The sequence below is a fragment of the Enhydra lutris genome, unplaced genomic scaffold, assembly GCF_002288905.1.
Source record: "Enhydra lutris kenyoni isolate GAN:26980312 unplaced genomic scaffold, ASM228890v2 scaffoldscaffold19, whole genome shotgun sequence".
NCBI lineage: Eukaryota > Metazoa > Chordata > Mammalia > Carnivora > Mustelidae > Enhydra > Enhydra lutris.
Genome location: NW_019154103.1, coordinates 21,009,556 through 21,026,776, shown reverse-complemented (window position 1 = coordinate 21,026,776; position 17,221 = coordinate 21,009,556). Strand labels below are relative to the sequence as shown.

At 39.9% G+C, this 17,221-nt stretch overlaps 2 protein-coding genes across 8 annotated transcripts in view; one reads left to right on the top strand and one right to left on the bottom strand.

Annotated features, from left to right (window-relative positions):
* Positions 1-9,316, top strand: part of LOC111148453 (endoplasmic reticulum aminopeptidase 1) — a 34,083-nt gene extending 24,767 nt beyond the window's left edge. The window contains exons 14-18 of the mRNA XM_022505004.1: positions 1,249-1,433; positions 1,966-2,127; positions 2,569-2,709; positions 3,492-3,573; positions 7,809-9,316. Of these exons, the coding sequence (XP_022360712.1) occupies positions 1,249-1,433; positions 1,966-2,127; positions 2,569-2,709; positions 3,492-3,573; positions 7,809-7,964 (726 nt within the window). The 3' untranslated portion in view covers positions 7,965-9,316. The remainder of the gene's footprint in view (positions 1-1,248; positions 1,434-1,965; positions 2,128-2,568; positions 2,710-3,491; positions 3,574-7,808) is intronic.
* A 1,117-nt stretch (positions 9,317-10,433) lies between these two features.
* The window catches only part of LOC111148454 (calpastatin), a 111,805-nt gene continuing 105,017 nt past the window's right edge, over positions 10,434-17,221 (bottom strand). For all 7 annotated transcript variants that reach the window (XM_022505006.1, XM_022505008.1, XM_022505007.1 and 4 more), the window contains 2 exons: positions 12,342-12,406; positions 10,434-11,390 (listed from right to left, as the gene is read on the bottom strand). In XM_022505006.1, coding sequence (XP_022360714.1) covers positions 12,356-12,406 — 51 coding nt within the window. In that variant the 3' untranslated portion in view covers positions 10,434-11,390; positions 12,342-12,355. The remainder of the gene's footprint in view (positions 11,391-12,341; positions 12,407-17,221) is intronic.

The window sequence follows — 17,221 nt, the reverse complement described above, 5'->3', positions numbered from 1 at the left end:
ATGGAATTGTTATTCCCTTCTTTTTGCAAATCCATTATTTCATTTTACGTGTCTTTTGATGTTTACTATTTAATTTTTATTATATTCAAGTTAACATATAATGTTATTATTAGTTTTAGGGGTAGCATTTAGTGATTCATTGGTTGCATATAACACCCAGTGCTCATTACATCACATGCCTTCCTTAATGCCCATCACCCAGTTACCCCATCCCACCACCTCTTTCCCCTCCAGCAACCCTCAGTTTGTTTCCTGTAGTTAAGAGTCTCTTATAATTTGCCTCCCTTTCTGTTTGTACCTTTTATTTTTCCTTCCTTTCCCCAATACTCATCTGTTTTGTTTCTTTAATTCCACATATGAGTAAAATCATATAGTATTTGTCTTACTTTGACTTTTTTCACTTACCATAACACCCCATATTTGGATCCACATCATTGCAAATGGAAAGGTTTCATTCTTTTTGATGGCTGAGTAGTATTACACACACACACACACACACACACACACACACACACACACACACTCCACATCTTCTTTATCCATTCATCTGTCAATGGACTTCTGGGCTTTTCCCATATTTTTGCTCTTGTGGACATTGCTGCTATAATATTGGGGTGTAGAGGCCTCTTAGAATCACTCTCGATCCTTTGGATAAATACCCAGGAATGCAATTACTGGATCATAGGGTAGCTCTATTTTCAACTTTTTGAGGAACCTCCATACTGTTTTCTAGAGTGGCTACACCAGCTTGCATTCCCACCAACAGTGTAGGAGGGTTCCCCTTTCTCTACATCCTTCACAACATCTGTTGTTTCCTGACTTGTTTAATTTCAGCCATTCTGACTGGTATCTCATTTTGATGGTTACTCTTAAGATACTCCATGACTCAGGTACTTGAGGAAGAGGGACAAAATCATTTTTGGCAAAATGTTACGAAGTCCTATTGTATGATTTGCTCTCAAAATTTAGTTCTATAAACCTGGTTTCAAAAGTGGCAGTTCATCATGATTTTTAAATAGATAAAGGTATATTTATAAAAGATGCTTATGCAAATAGTAAAATCATGATTTTCTTGTTTTTGCCCCCTTTTATAAGTAAATATAAACAGAATCATGTGGTTTAAAAAAAAAGAGTTGGATCACACTTTAACAATTAATCCCCCCCCCCCCCCCCCCCCCCCACCTCCCCTCCCCCAACACACAAGGCGGCCCAGGACAGTACTGGTGATAACGTGTGGCTTTCCCACAGGCCTTTCTCATCAGGCTGCTGAGGGACCTCATTGATAAGCAGACGTGGACAGATGAGGGCTCCGTCTCGCAGCGAATGCTGCGGACTGAGCTGCTCCTACTTGCCTGTGTGCGCAAGTATCAGCCCTGCGTGCAGAGGGCGGAAGCCTATTTCAGAGACTGGAAGGAAGCCGATGGAAATCTGAGGTCAGTGCTTACCGAACAGCGAGTCTGTTCCCGTAAAGGCTATCTTTTCTGTTTTTCATCGTCCGTGCTAGATGTTGGGAGAAAAAAACAAGTAGAGACAAACCTCCTGTGCTGTACTTCTTGGGAAAATGAATTGCTTTTTGGGATTTTTCTGTGTATCTCTCAACTTTCTGTTTTAAGAAATGCTAGGAGGGAAATTCTATATATAAAAGTCAAATATCTGGAGAGTTAAAATGGGATCAGAATGATTTCTGTCTAATGGAGGTGAAGACCAGAACTGTAACAGCTGTCCTAGAGAGAAACAGAGGCAGTGCATGCCACAGTAGTAGCTTCTTTGGGCTTCCAAAGTCCCTGATAAGGTGTGTGTAGTAGTTGCTGATACCATTGAAGCGAAGTAGGGTCTTTTGTTTATATTTCCAGGCATGTTGCTCTGCTCACTGGGCCAGTTTATTAGTTTGTCATTGGTCATCACTCTACATCCAGACACACTTCCTGCCTCTCAGACTCTCACCAGTGATGTTCTTTCCCACAGCCTGCCCAGTGATGTGACCTTGGCAGTGTTTGCTGTGGGGGTCCAGAACCCTGAAGGATGGGATTTTCTTTATAGAAAATATCAGTCATCTTTGTCTACTTCTGAGAAAAATAAAATAGAATTTGCCCTCAGTATTAGCCAAGATAAGAACAAGCTTCAGTGGTGAGTAATTCATTCATGTTCACGTGGCCAAGAGGAATTGAATGAGCTCAGATCTCTTTGTTCTCTTGGCTGGGAACTGCCTTTTCTGCTGGGAACATTTTTCGAGTGGGCATATGTGTAATGAGTGTGGTCATTAATTAGGGGAGAAGCAGGTGTTAGGAAAAATATTTAAAGGGATATATATTTGTGTCTCTTTAATATGTTTAGAAACACATATGGCAAAGGCCTTTCTTCAGTTGTCTTATTAACAAACGAGAATACATGAGCATGGGTGTTGGAAACACTATTTAAATGTGAATTTTTATTATGTAGCTATAGCAACTATCTTGTGTTTATTATTGACAGATGGGCTTTTTTCTGTCACGCATTATTTTACTGAAGAAATTCATAACTTTTCTAGGGACTTCTCATTGTTAACATTTCATCTCTTAATCGTTCTAGGCTACTAGATGAAAGTTTTAAGGGAGATGTAATAAAAATTCAAGAGTTTCCATATATTCTTGGAGCTGTCGGCACGAACCCGGTGGGATATCCATTGGCCTGGCAGTTTCTGAGGGAAAATTGGGATAAACTGATAGAAAAGTAAGTAGTGTCAAAACTTGTGCTGTGACTAGAAAGGTCCACGAACCCGCGTGTGTTTTAGCTTTGTTTGTTAAACAACAGTTAAAGTCTAGACGGATTTTTTTGATTGAAGAGAGCAAGTAGAGGTACTTAAAAAACTCTTCTTAGAAAATATAACACTTAAATTTAGTGCTAATGAATCTGGATAGTCCAGTGTTCCAGTCCATCTGGAATAATCCTTTTCGACACCACAGACCGATCTCAAGGCCTCCTGTGCACAGTTCACCCCAAACTTGGGTTAGCACTTCGGCCTGCTTGTCTGTGCCCTTGCCTTGCTCTTGGAGCACTTACCAAGCCTCTACCGCTTTCTTTTGGGTACTGAGTTGTTTACTCAGCAGTTGGTGTTTTGTTTGTGTGTGTGTGTGTGTGTTTTTTGTTTTTTGTTTTTTTTTTACAACTACATCTTAACACTTTTGAGGGTAGAGATCATGTCATGGATTTTTCATGCCTAAGCAGTTTCTAGTTAAATACTGTAAGCACATAAGGTACTTAAAAACACATGCCGAGGGGTGCCTGGGTGGCTCAGTCAATTAAGCCTCTGCCTTCAGCTCAGGTCTTGATCCCAGGGTCCTGGGATCGAGCCCTGGGTCAAGCTCCCTGCACAGTGGAAAGCCTGCTTGTCCCTCTCCCTCTGCCTGCCTCTGCCTACTTGTGTTCTCTCTCTGCCAAATAAATAAATTAAACAAACCACAAGTCGAATGAATCGATATTTTACGATACGTCTTGACGATTTCCATTTCCAGGTTTGAACTTGGCTCAAATTCCCTAACCCATATGGTCATCCGAATGACAAGCCAGTTCTCCACAAGAGCACGGCTTGAAGAGGTAAAGAAAACTTAATTGAATTTAAGCAACAATTAGCTAATAAATATGGGGTAGACAAAACAAGGGTGTGATGAGTTAGGAATGGATTTTGTCACTTAGTAGATATTCTTTTTGGATGCTCTGGTAACCAAAATTACTTACAAATGAACTATTGAAAACTGTGCACTTCCTCAACACAATAAGAAGCTTGGCTCTGCCATTACAAACCTTTGGGCTTAAGAAATTACTGGAGACATTTAATTCTGTATTTCTTAGGATATTAAAAGTGATCATCAGAGGTGTACATGACCTACATGATCATCTAGCTATTATGAATGAGGCAGGACTAGAATCTTGGTTCTCTGCTATCCAGGTTCAGGATTTCTTGTTACTTACTTATATGCACTTTGAGAAATAATTTTAGGCAACTTACAAGGTCCATATATAAAAGAAAAGTTAAATAACAAGAAGCTGCATGAGTGACAGAGGTAACTCTATCAGGGATTTATGCTGAGGACAATTTATTGCCATTGAACCCTAAATACAGCAAAGTTTCCTAGCGGTCAGGAAAAAAATGAGAAAACAGTGTAAGTTATTCTCATTGTCTAGTAAGAGGGAACCACAGAACATAAGTTTCCCACAAAAGCAGACTCTTCATTCAGTCCTAAACTTTGAGGAATTTGATGTCAAGGTCATTGTTGTGCCCCTTCTATAAAAATGTTTCCAAAGGCATAGAAAAATTTTATAAGGCTTTTAAAAAATAGGTTGCACGTAGGGCGCCTGGGTGGTTCAGCGGGTTAAGCTGCTGCCTTCAGCTCAGGTCATGATTCCAGGGTCCTGGGATCGAGTCCCGCGTCGGGCTCTCTGCTCAGCAGGGAGCCTGCTTCCCTCTCACTTTCTCTCCCTGCCTCTTCACCTACTTGTGATCTCTATCAAATAAATAAATAAAATCTTTAAAAAAAAATAGATTGCAAATAAATAAAAGCTGAGAACCTAATACTGATCTTTTTAGGAAAACTTCCATTGTATGTTCTGGTTACACCATGATAGAGCTTGATACGGGGAGAATGCTTTGAAAATGAGTAAGAAACGTCCCATCCCTTCTCTCTGGTTTTCATGCAGGCTTGTCAAATTAACTGGCACATAATCCAAGGTTGAACTCGAGTGAGCAGAGCTATTCTGTGTGATGATGGGGACCAGTCAAGAGCTAGGGGTAGTTAAGACAGTTGTCCATAACCCGAATCTGTAGCAACAAAACATTTCATTTAGTCACTTGCTCATTCCTTTGTTTTCTCAGTAATTCTCTAAAGATATGACATTTTTACTGAAAGGCTGATGTGGATTTAGGTTCTGGGGCTATGACGAGGAACAGAGTAGACAAAGCCCTTGTCCTCATAGAGCTTAAATTCTGCTGGGGGAATAAGTTACAAAGTGACCTAAGTCAGGCTATATGCTCGGAAGATGAATGAGGCAAGGTAAGGAGAGCGTGACGGGGTAAGAACTTTGTTTTATGGGATGGTGAGGAGACTTTTGAGCAGAGACTGAAGGAGATGCAGGTGTGTGTTGTGTGCAAAAGGCCTGAGATATATATAGGGCATGGAAGTGATAAAAGCCTGGATGTCATCAGAAGGGAGAACGTTCTCCTGTGTAGGAGTCAGCCCGGAAGCCTTCTTGGCCTCCACATCCAGGTCATCCCGGAGTCTCCCTGGCTCTGCTCCCAGCACCTCTACTCTATCTGTGCACTCGGCTGCATTTACTCCACCCTAGGCCTCTCTCCGCTCCTGCCTGGCCCATGGTGAGAGCCGCCTGCCTGACTTCCCACTTGGCCAACACTAGACCATTTTCCACATTTAAATCTGAAAATCAGCCCATGACTAATCCTTCCTTGAAACTTGACCTGTGGATCTTGGAATAAATGCCAGACCTTCCCTCCCCACATGCATGCAACCATAATGCCTGGGCTCTGGCCCACCTCTCCAGCCAGTGAGCACACACTGTCCTGTGTCCCCATCCTGCAAACCTTGAACCACTCAGCTGCCTCCTGCTCCTGCACCAGAAGGTGCTGATCCTGTCTCAAAGCCTCTAAACTTCTCTCTGCCTCGCTTGGTCTGCCCCTAACTTGTCAGTGGAAAGGCTTGTTGAGTCCTTCAGAGGTCCCAGGTCACATGTCACCTTCCCAGGCTGCTCTGTGGAAAGCAGGCCACCCGTCCCAGTCAGTCTTCCAGCCTCAGTGTATTTCGTCCACGATAGTATATTAACAGTAGCCGTGTTGACTGCTTGTTGTCTTCCCAAGTAGAGTGTAAGCTCTAGGAGTACATGGGTTCCTTGCCTGGTCCCTTGCCACCGCCTCAGTGTCTAGCACAGTAATTAGGCCAGAGTGATGAGGACGTGTTAGAGGACATGTTCATGAAGAGATGGATGAGGTTGAGTCCCATTACGGGCTGAGGTTTAAGCTCTGCCCTTGACCCACATTACATAACTACGTTCTCAGCAGTGCTCTGGGAGGGAGAGCTCATCCTTATTTCATTAAAGAGGAAATTGAGTCCCAGAGAAGTTAAATCATTTACAAAGGGTCAAACAAGTTAGTAGAATAAAACTTTTTTTTCCCCCGATCTCTGTATCACACTGCTGATTGCACAGGAAATGCTCTGAAGGAGGCAGGTTTGAATCCAGTGCTCATTTGGGATGCTGCATTTCCCAAGGTAGATGAGGGTAAGGAGAGAGAATCTGGAGTCAGGAAAGTTCTGAGGGCAAGGCTTATTAGCTGGCTTGGTTACAGCTCTTACAGGTTTTTTTTTTGTTTGTTTTTTGTTTTTTGTTTTTGTTTTGTTGTTTTTTTTTAGTGGTACTATTGTGAAGGGCTCCTTCAGGATTATTTCAAATAATATGAAAATATTTAAGAAGCCATGCTTAATCATTAAAAAGTTAGTAAAATTGGGACACCCGGATGGATCAGTTGGTTAAGCGGCTGCCTTCAGCTCAGGTCATGATCCCAGCATCCTGGGATCGAGTCCCACATCGGGCTCCTTGCTGGGCAGGAAGCCTGCTTCTCCCTCTGCCTCTGCCTCCCACTCTGTCTGCCTGTGCTCGCTCTTTCTCTCTCTAATAAATCCTTAAAAAAAAAAAAAAGGTTAGTAAAATTATCGATGTGACTGGACTGCTGAAAAGAACAGTTGTTCTCTGACCTGAATATTAATCTGGAGTCTGAGAGTCTGAAAGAGTGGGCTAAGCTTCAAGCGAAGGCAGGACCTTGAGGCACGGTCTGTGTTCTTCAGGTGGCTACAGCAGGAGGGCAGGCCTGGAGCTCACTGAAAAGTTGTATTGAGATACAGTTTGAAAAAAACCCCAAGTCATTTAAAATTGGAATTTGACCTTCAAAAGCCTGTTCTTACCCTTCTCTTTTTCTTAAACTTAAAATATCATAACACAGATTTTTAAGGAATTAACTGTCTGGAATCCATGTTGAATAAATACAACATCTTGGCTTAGACTTACTTCCTGTCTCCAGTCAAAAATTTATGGATTAATGCTGTGAAAACTTAGGGGACAAGGTTAAGAACCTTTTAAGGTGAAACAATACTACATTAGTCCGTGCTGAGGCCAAACCAGACAGTGTCTCACATGAGCTTAAAGGAGTTAAGAAACTCAGCCCTGAAACAAGAGGAGGCAGCGGTCTCATCTCCTTAAAACCATGGGCAACTTGGTGTGGGTTTTAATCTTAGAGGAACAATACACGAATTGTGGATTAGGATAAAAAAATTTGGCAATGCTTGGGGGATTACCACCATAACTTGCTAAGAACCCTTTTCCTCAGCGTTCCACTAATGATCTACAAGGCCAGGCCCATGGAGAAAGACTGCACTTGTGTGACCGAAACTGTTTTACTTGGCAAAGAAGAAAGTGCACATTCTGCTTTTTAGACACCGTGTTTAAAAAAAAGTTTGCATCTGCCTGTATATAAAAATACATATTAATATACTCAAACCCTAATTATTAAATGGTACATAGTGAAGTCTTTTACAATCTGGCAACTGTGAATAAATAAAAAAGCTGCGGAGAAAAATAAAAATTTGACATCATGAGGCATGAGCTCATTTCATATAGCTTAAGTTTATGTGTACATAATTGTATCCAGACCCCTGGCGCTGCCTGCTATGTAGAATTTTGATACATGCTGGAAATTTGGCTTCGGTTTTAACTAGCCCAAACTTAGATTTGTGTAATACATTTTTTAAAAATCCGGTTTTCCTTACCAGGTAGAAGAATTCTTCAGCTCTTTAAAAGAAAAGGGTTCTCAGCTACGTTGTGTCCAACAAACAATTGAAACCATTGGGGAAAACATCCGTTGGATGGACAAGAATTTTGAGAAGATCAGGGTGTGGCTACAAAGCCAGGAGCTCGAACTGCTCTAACAGTTTGTTCCTTGCTGGTTCCTGTGATGTGTAATTGCTACAATGTCTTTGAATGGGATTATTTTCAAATCAGAGATGGCGGTTTCGGCTCCACTGAAGAGGATTCCTTTTCCTTCTTCCTCATTGGACTAATCCTGTGAAAAGACCGGTGACTAAATTGTCCATCGATGGGTTACTGCTACTGTGTCTCTTGACAGGTGTTGCCTTGCCCTGTCAACCCAGGGTGGGGGGGGGGCTCCCTACTGTGGAGGAGTACCTTAGTCCTTTTGTTTCCTTACACTTATGCCTGGTGCTTTCCAAAGTCCTCCCCATGTGTGTGTCACCCATAGCTGTTTACCACTGTCTTCTAGAGACTTGTGAATAGTGCAGACTACTGAACAGTGAACGGCTGGATTGATGACTAAGCCGGTATGGTCCACCTTTCCGTTCCCTGCTGCAGGCCGAGGCTGACTTCTAGGCCCGTGTCCTCAGGCTTGTTTGCTCTCTTTTGGTCAGTCTCCCAGGAAGGCAGATGGAAGCGGGGGTGGGAGAGAGTACATGGGGGTGTTTTATTACCCTGGTTCCCTTGGAGGCTGCCTTTGGCTGACCTCCACTCAAGCTCGGCTCCTGAGAGGCACCCCCCCACCACCCACCAGTCCTTTCCACACCTGCCTTCTAGAAGCAGCTTCCTGCTCTCATCCCTCCAGGCTGAGGGAGGGGTGAAGGGCGGGCCTGGCTCTCACTGGCAGTACTTACTTATGGGTTCCTTCCATCCTCCCCACACCTTTGTTGAGAAAACAAAACTTTTTGTAGAACCCTCCTCAAATAATTAGTGTGTGTGGTCTACTTCCTCAGGGACCCCGACTGATACTGTCCCTCTGAGAAAGCAGGGAGCATTCATTTAGGTCTAGCAGAGAAGCCTTTCATCTGAAGTTGAACCTGGGAGCTGTTGACACTTGGGTAGGTGATGCTGCTTCTCCCTGCTCCATATTTGGCCTAGCTTGTAACTGGCACTTACTGCCACCGAGTTACAGCAGAGTCTCCCATAAATTATGTACTGTAAAACTGAAAATACTTATAATTAGCTTATGTGTGGACAATGTATTGTCTTTGAAGTCTTTTATGAATTTTAATATATGCAAAATTTAGGATAAAACAATAGGATATGAAAAAATGTCAATGTGTTCCAAAACACTGTGGCACAGAGTGACTTCTGGACACCAATGTGTTTACAATTCTATTTTTGTATGTATTGCATGGTCCTCATGGTTTGAGAAATCAAAACAAATCACTGGTAATTTCTACCCCCCAAGGTATTAACCTTTTAAAAGACATACAAAGCCAAAATTTCAATGTAAAATATTTTTAATTGTGGGTAATATTTTTGTATTTTGATTTAATGAAACATGGAAATGGTGGTTTTCATTTTTAGTCACCTGTGGAACCTCTTCTAATTTGCTTTTGTTGGCGAAGTCCATTTTCTAAATAGATACAATATTGCTACACCAATGTACAAGTTCCTTTTTTGTAATAAAAGTTGTCTCCTTGGCCTCTAAGCAGACATTTGCAGTGATTTCCTCCTCATGAGACAGGTGCAAGACGACGATGATTCTATAACTTAGTCTTGTCATCACTAATGACCAGTAAACACCCAAGTCTTGAAGCCCTTTGTGATGAACAAAAAGGCCTATGCAGAGTACCTTTTCTGTTTACTATCACAAGCATGTTTTCAATCTTTGGATTTAAAAGTACTTGTATATAGCATGGGAATCCCTCATACTGCAGCCAATTCCCTGCACGGTATCTGTCAATCAACAGTTTCACTTAAGAAAACAAAAGCAACCCCCCCCCCCAACTTTATACTACCTAATTAGAAGAATTAGAAATAGTTAAATCCCCGAGGAAGTGTTTTTGTGTGTGTGTGTTCTCATTAGTGCCTTGGAAAGGGCTGCTTAGTCACCCTAACACCCGCTTTTATTTCCCAGATTTAGAATGATAGAATAATGCCAGCATCTCTCATGGGATAGATACACAGCTTTTAAAGCGGGTGAAGCTTGAAACCCTATAGGTATGTGCATGTTTTTTAAGAGAATTTTTGAAGAGAATTTTATGCCCCATTATAAGCCGTTCTTTTTTTTGTTATTGTTGCCCGCCCCCCCACCTTTAGACAGTGATACTAAGTTTTAGTGAAGTCAGTTAAGTTCTGATAAAAACTTACAAGCCTTGCCAAGCAGGTATTTTTTCTCTGGAAACAAATTGCAAATCAGTTTGATGACAGGGACCTGATATCTTTTCCTGCCTTCAAGACCAAGATATAAAGATGAAATTATTTATCAGAATCCCCTCAAGGCTATCAGTGCTAGGTTCGCAAACAATTCATTCCAGAAGATCCGAGAAACCCAAGCCTAGGGTCTCAGAGTCTGGTTCTTGAATTACTGTGGGGGGAAAACCAGGTTTTTAAATTCTGGATAGCTTTTTTTTTTTTTTTTCCTTTAAGTAAAAGTTTTTGTATTTTGTAAACCCAACTTCCATGAAGCCAGTCGGGATACAGTGCACGGACTAACATGGCAATGGCTCTAAGCGAACAATTGCTCTGGTTACGTGTGTCAGAAATGGAAAGCATAGCTTAACACAGTAACCCAAGTTCAAGGCATATGCATATTCTAAGGATTAGATTTTACTACTTTCGGAACTCATTATGTGGTGACAGACTGCATTTTGCTTCTCTGACTTGATTCAAGTCTCAGTGTCTTTTGTGCTGGCTCTAAGGGCCAGAAGCCCTAACCTCTGGCAAAAAAGAATACTAGGGCAGTATGTCCTGGTCTGTCCAGGTTATCTATTAATTTATTAGCAGCCCAAGAGGAGATAATGTGCCCAATGTACAATATTTTAGGTTTGACTTATAAACATTAACCCAAAGAAATCTCAAGTACAATTCCAAAGCCCAAGAGGAAATGGATCATGAGAAATCAGGACATTCGACACGTTCAATTTTAGTATATGTGCTGCCGAAGCGAGCACCATTCGACACATTCAAAGCATTGTTTTCCAAATGCTAACAACAACAAAAGAATTAAGTGCTAAGTGAAAATACTAATGAGATTTACAGGCACTGTGTGTAGAATGTGCAAAAGTTTGCAAAGGTTTTTCCTTTTTTTATGTGTTGCTTTAAGAAACTATCAAATATATCTCATAGAAATATAAAGTTCCCATCTCTCCCAACTGAAGGCATTTTTTAAAAATTCAAAGTTTATCAATACTCAGTACAGTAACACAGATGAACCACACAAATTCATTTTCTTTCTGGGAAAAGAATAACCAATGTTTAGGATATCAAGATTGGACAAGTAACACTGTCTAGAAGCCACCCAGAAAAATCTGCTGTTGTTCAAAGCTTTGTCCTTCAAAAGTCACCATCCACCAGCTGAAGATTTTATAGGCAGATACCTTGAAAAAGTCAAAAGGAAAAAAAAATCTAGTAAACTGTTTGATATGTAATTTTCTTGACATGGGCATAGTCAATTTAACATTTACTAAAAGCACTGACAGCAACAGGGAATTTCCTGTAAGTAAACCTGAGCATCTTAAAAAAATTCTAGAATTTAGAAAATAAAAAACTTGTAATTTGGGTGAATATCTTTGGAATAGGTCTAATAAGGATACCTCCCTTGTTAAAGGAAATACTTTACCATGGTGACAGAGACGAACCCAATCTTACCTGCATTTTCAATTTCTTTAGGCTTTGGTCAGCCAGTGGTCAGGAGGTTTAAGGACTTAAGAGTAAGACCCATTCCTTGATAAGAGGAATTACATAGTACGAACGGTAAGGGCTTTCAGCGTAAATCTGAGTCCATCATCCACATTAGTTCTTAAGTCACCATCAAGTAGGATTAAACAAAATACGTGACTTTGACCACTTTTGTTCATCTTAGTTTGCAATCTTTTTTTTCGCCTTTGTTCCAGAAAACCCTGTAATTTCCACTAGACCATAAGGGGTACTGCTGTCCAGCCCACCATGTTGGTCTTTTGGTAACATGAGCACCCTAAGAACATTGGTCTGTAAGATGTCACAGGCTAATTGGGCTTTGTCACAGTAACCGGTAGTCACAAACATTTGGGTTTCGAAGGCTCGGCTAGACTTAGGCGGTCATTTTCTTTAGGAACCTGGCCTGATATTTTAAGAGACCTCATAATTATAAAATTATTATTTTTAAACATTCTAGTAGCCCATGATTTCATTTATTGCTTTAATTGAATTAACCTCTAGACATTGCAATGTGCATTTCATGCCAATAGTTGACAGAAAGCACGAGTAAGAAGTAGACTTGGTTTCCCTGCCTATAACACAGGTCTATAGAAGGTACAGTTGTTTTCATTTACAACAAACACCCAACTTACCAATAGTGTAAACTTTAACTTGTATTTTTTTCATCAGCTTTTAGCTTCTTAGTTTCCTCCTTTGCCTAAAAGGGAAAGCAGAACGATCACTGAACTCTTTCTTTCCTGGATAAAGTATCACAAAGCAGATCTATCAGAAGATGCTTAAGAAGAGATGGGCTTTTCTGAATTAAAGGGTCCAAAAATGACAGGTCAGTGGAGGAAAGTTAGATTAACCTAAGGATTTCCTTTTCATTTAGCCCAAAGTATGAATTGTTCTCCTTCAAGTCTGTAAACTAAAAATAACCTTAGGCAATTTAAAAATTTTACTCTAATTTTTTTTTTTTGAAGGCTACGATAATTGAAGAAAAACACAAGAATTCTTGAATGCTATTCATTCATTCTATAGTGATTTCTTTCTTTCTTGGGGGCACCGTTGGGCAGCTAATCCACTGAGATACAAGTGCATGAGCAACTAATTATCAAGTCTGGTTTCCTATATTGTTTATGGGTTTCACTCCTTTTTTTTTTTTTTTTTTTTTATTTTTTTTTTTTTTATTTATTTGAGAGTGAGAGGAAGCAGGATAGAGAGCACAAGCAGGGGGAGTGGCAGAGGGAGAGGAAGGGAGAAGCAGGCTCCCCGCTGAGCAGGGAGCCCGATGTGGGACTCGATCCCAGGATGCTGGGATCGTGACCTGAGCTGAAGGCAGACGCTTAACGACTAAGCCACCCAGATGCCCCGGTTTCATTCCATTTTGAGTTATAAATTGACATGTAACATTAGTTTCAAGTGTACAACAAGGATTTGATATTTGTATATATTGCAAAATGATGAACATAGTACGTCTAGGTATCATACACTGTTAAAAATTTTTTCCCCTTGGGGGACCTGGGTGGCTCAGTGGGTTAAAGCCTCTGCCTTCAGCTCAGGTCATGATCCCAGGGTCCTGGGATCAAGCCCCGCATCAGGCTCTCTGCTCAGCAGGGAAACTGCTTCCCTTCCTCTCTCTCTGCCTGCCTTTCTACCTACTTGTGATCTCTGTCAAATAAATAAATAAAATAAAATGATCTAAAAAAAAATTTTTTTTCCCCCTTATGATGAGAACATTGAAGATCTCTTTTGGCAACTTTTAAATACGCAAATACAGTGTTATGAACAGTAGTCACTAGGTTGTACTATATATTCCCATGACTTTTTTTTTTTTTTTAATAACTAGGAAGGTCTGTATCTTCTGACCTTCACCCTTCTCACCCACCCCACATCCCTCTCTCCTGTGGCAATCACCAGTGGATGAGTTTGCTTTTGTTTTTAGATTCCCCATATAAGTGAGATCATGTGGTATTTATCTTTCTTTGAATGGCTGACTTCACTTTATCATGATGCTCTCAAGGTCCATTCCTATTCTCACAAATGGAGATTTCCTTCTTTTTTATGGCTGAAGAGTATCCCGTTTTATGTATCCACACATCTACTTGATCCATACAGCCACTGACAGCCACTTGTGATTGTATCCATTTCTAGGCTACTGTAATTAATGCTGCCATGAACAGAGGGGTGCATATATTTTCCTAAGTTCTCCTTTTCTTGGGATAAATACCCAAAGGAAGAACTGCTGAATCACAGGGTAGTTCTATTCCTAATTTTCTGAAAAACTTCCATACTGCTTTCCTTCGTGGCTGTGCCAATTTATACTCCCACCAACAGTGTATGAGGTTCCCTTTTCTCCACACCCTCCCCAGCACTTACTTCTTTTTGGTAATAGGTATGTATCCTAACTGGTGTGAGGTGATAACCTCATTGTAATTTTGACTGGCATTACCTTGCTGATTAATGGTGATGAGCACATATGCATGGGCCTGTTGGCCATCTGTACGTCTTCTTTGGAAAAATATTCTATCTGCCCATTTTTTTAAATCATGTTGGTTGCTTTTTGCTATTATGTTTTTTATACATTTTCAATATTAAGCCCTTAATCAGATGTAGGATTTGCAAATATTTTTTCCCACGGGGTCTGTCATTTTTTCATTTTGTTGGTGGTTTTCTTGGCGGTGGAGAAGCTTTTTAGTTTGATCTAGTCCCTTTTGTTAATTTTTACTTTTGTTGACTTTGCTTTTGGTATCAGGTCCAGGAAATCCTGGCTAAGACTAATGTCAAGGAGCTTACCACCTACGTTTTCTTCTAGAAGTTTTATGGTTTCAGGTCTTAAATTCAAGTCTTTAATAACATTTTGAGCTTGTTAATGTATGGTGTAAGTTGGGGGGTCCAGTTTCTCCAACACTACTGCAAAGACTTTCCCTTCCCCCATTGTATATTCTTGACTCATTTGTTGTAAAATGACCTTATACGTGTGGCCTCATTTTTGGGTTCTCTACTCTGCTTGGTCACCTATGTGTGTGTTTTCATGCCAATACCATTACTGTTTTGGTAATTGTGGTTTAAAATTGGGAGTGTGATGCCTCCAGCTTACTTATTCTTAAGATTGTTTTGGCTGTTCAGGGTCTTTTGTAGTTTTACAGAAATTTTAGGATTTTTAAAATATTTGTGAAAAAATGCCATTGCAATGGTGATGGGGAGAGAACTGAATCTGCATACTGTTTTGGGTTGTATGGACCTTTTAACAATATTAAGTCTTCCAGTCTGTTAAGTACAGACGTTATTTACATTGAGTTGTGCCTTCAATTTCTTTCATCAATGTCTTAGAGTTTTGTTTTTTTTAAGATTTTATTTATTTGACACACACACAGAGAGTTCACATGTAGGCAGACAGGCAGGCAGAGAGAGAGAGGGGAGGAAGCAGGCTCCCTGCTGAGCAGAGAGCCCAATGTGGGGCTCGATCCCAGGACCCTGAGATCATGACCTGAGCTGAAGGCAGAGGCTTAACCCACTGAGCCACCAAGGTACCCCAATGTCTTAGAGTTTTTAGTGGATAGTTCTTTGAGCTCCCTTGTTAAATTTACTTCTAGGTATTTTATTTTTTGATATAACTGCAAATGCGATTATTCCCATAATTTTATTATTAACATATAGAATTGCAAGATTATTATGTATTGGTTTTGCATATAGCAGCTTTACTAAATTCAACAGTCTTTGGTGGAATTCTTTGGTTATTTTTTATATATAATATTCTATCATCTGAAAATATTGACAGTTTTACTTCTTCCTTTCCAATTTGGATGCCTTTTATTTTTCTTGCTTAAGTGCTCTGAACAGGACTTAACAGAATGTTGAATAAAAGTGGTAAATGGGCATTTGTGTCTTCCTATTTTTAGAGGAAAGTTTTCAGCTTTTCACCACTAAGTATGATGCTTTGGGTCTATCATATATGGCTTTTGTTATGTTGAGGTATGTTCTCTACATACCAACTTAGTTGAGAGTTATCCTAAGTGAAAGCTGAAAGTAATCCAGTGCTTTCTCCACTTCTTTTGAAATGATAGGATTTTTTTCCTTCATTTTATTAATGCGGTATAGCACACTGAATAATCTGGGGGTGGTGTACCAGCCTTATATCCTTTGAAAAAATTCCCACCTGATAATGGTATATGAACCACTTAATACTAATTTTGAGGATATTTTAAAAATCTATGTTCAGCAGAGATACTGGATTGTGATTTTCTTATGTCCTACTCTGGTTTTGTTTTCAGGGTAAAGCTGGCCTATAAAATGAATCTGGAAGTGTAAAATGAGTCTGAAAGTGTTCTTTCCTTCCCTATTTTTGGGAGGAGTTTGAGAAGGATTGGTATTAATTATTCTTTGAATACGTAGTAGAATTCTCTAGTGAAGCTGTCTTGTCCTGAATGTTTGAGAGGTTTCTGATGACTGCTTTAATCTCCATGGTAATTAATGAGTATTACATCCTGCTTTTAGTCTTGGTAGGATGTAGGTTTCTCTCTTCTCCATGGTCCATTATGTTGGCACGTAACTGGTCATTATGCACTCACTGCCATTCTGTTAATTGTTTTTTGGCTGTTTTGTAGATCCTCTTTCCTTTTTTCTCTATTCCTTTGTGATTTGATGACTTTCTGTATTTGTAAGCTTATAGCAAAAATAGTAAATGCACAAAAAGGAATATTTTTGTGCATTTACTGTTGATTTACGAAGTTCACATATGACAACGTTAAACTCTATTTAAAGTTGCTAAGAAGTTTGCCCTAAGGTTGTATATTTTTCCTCTTCCCACCATGTTTTTTTAACATCCATTTTACAAATTTTAACTTGTGTATCCCTTAATGGATTATTATAGTCAATTTCTACTATTTTTGTCTTTTAACCTCCATACTGGCTTCGGACGTGACTGATTTACACCTTCACATTATTCTATATTTTACTATATATTTACCTTTACAGTGAGACTTGTTCTTTTACAAGTTTTCCTGTTACTAATGAGCACCCTTTATTTTCAGCTTCAAGAAGTCCCTTTAACCTGGCTTGTAAGGCTGATTTAATGCTGATGAACTCTTAGCTTTTCCTTGTTCGGAAAACTTTTGTTCTCCTATTCTGAATGACAACTTTGCTAGGTAGAAGATTCTTCATTGAAAGTGGTTTTTTTTGTCTTTTAATATTGGCATTGTTAACAGATCCTGCCACTTGCTTTGGCCTGCAAAATTTCTGCCAAAATCTGCTGACAGAGACAACTGATTTCTTTTCTTTTCTTTTCTTTTTTTGCTATGTTGAAGATTCTCTCCTTGATTTTTAACTTGTGACTCTTCAATTATAATGTTATTTGGTGTGAGTGTCTTCAGATTCCTCTTTTTGGGGAATTGTATGGATGTCTGTTTCCTTCTGCAGGCTAGGGATTTCTTCAAATAAGTTATTTCTTCAAATAAGTTTTCTGCCCCTTTATCTCCTCTCCTTCTGGGACCCTGGTAATATTAATTGTCGTCTGACAACATCTTAACCTATC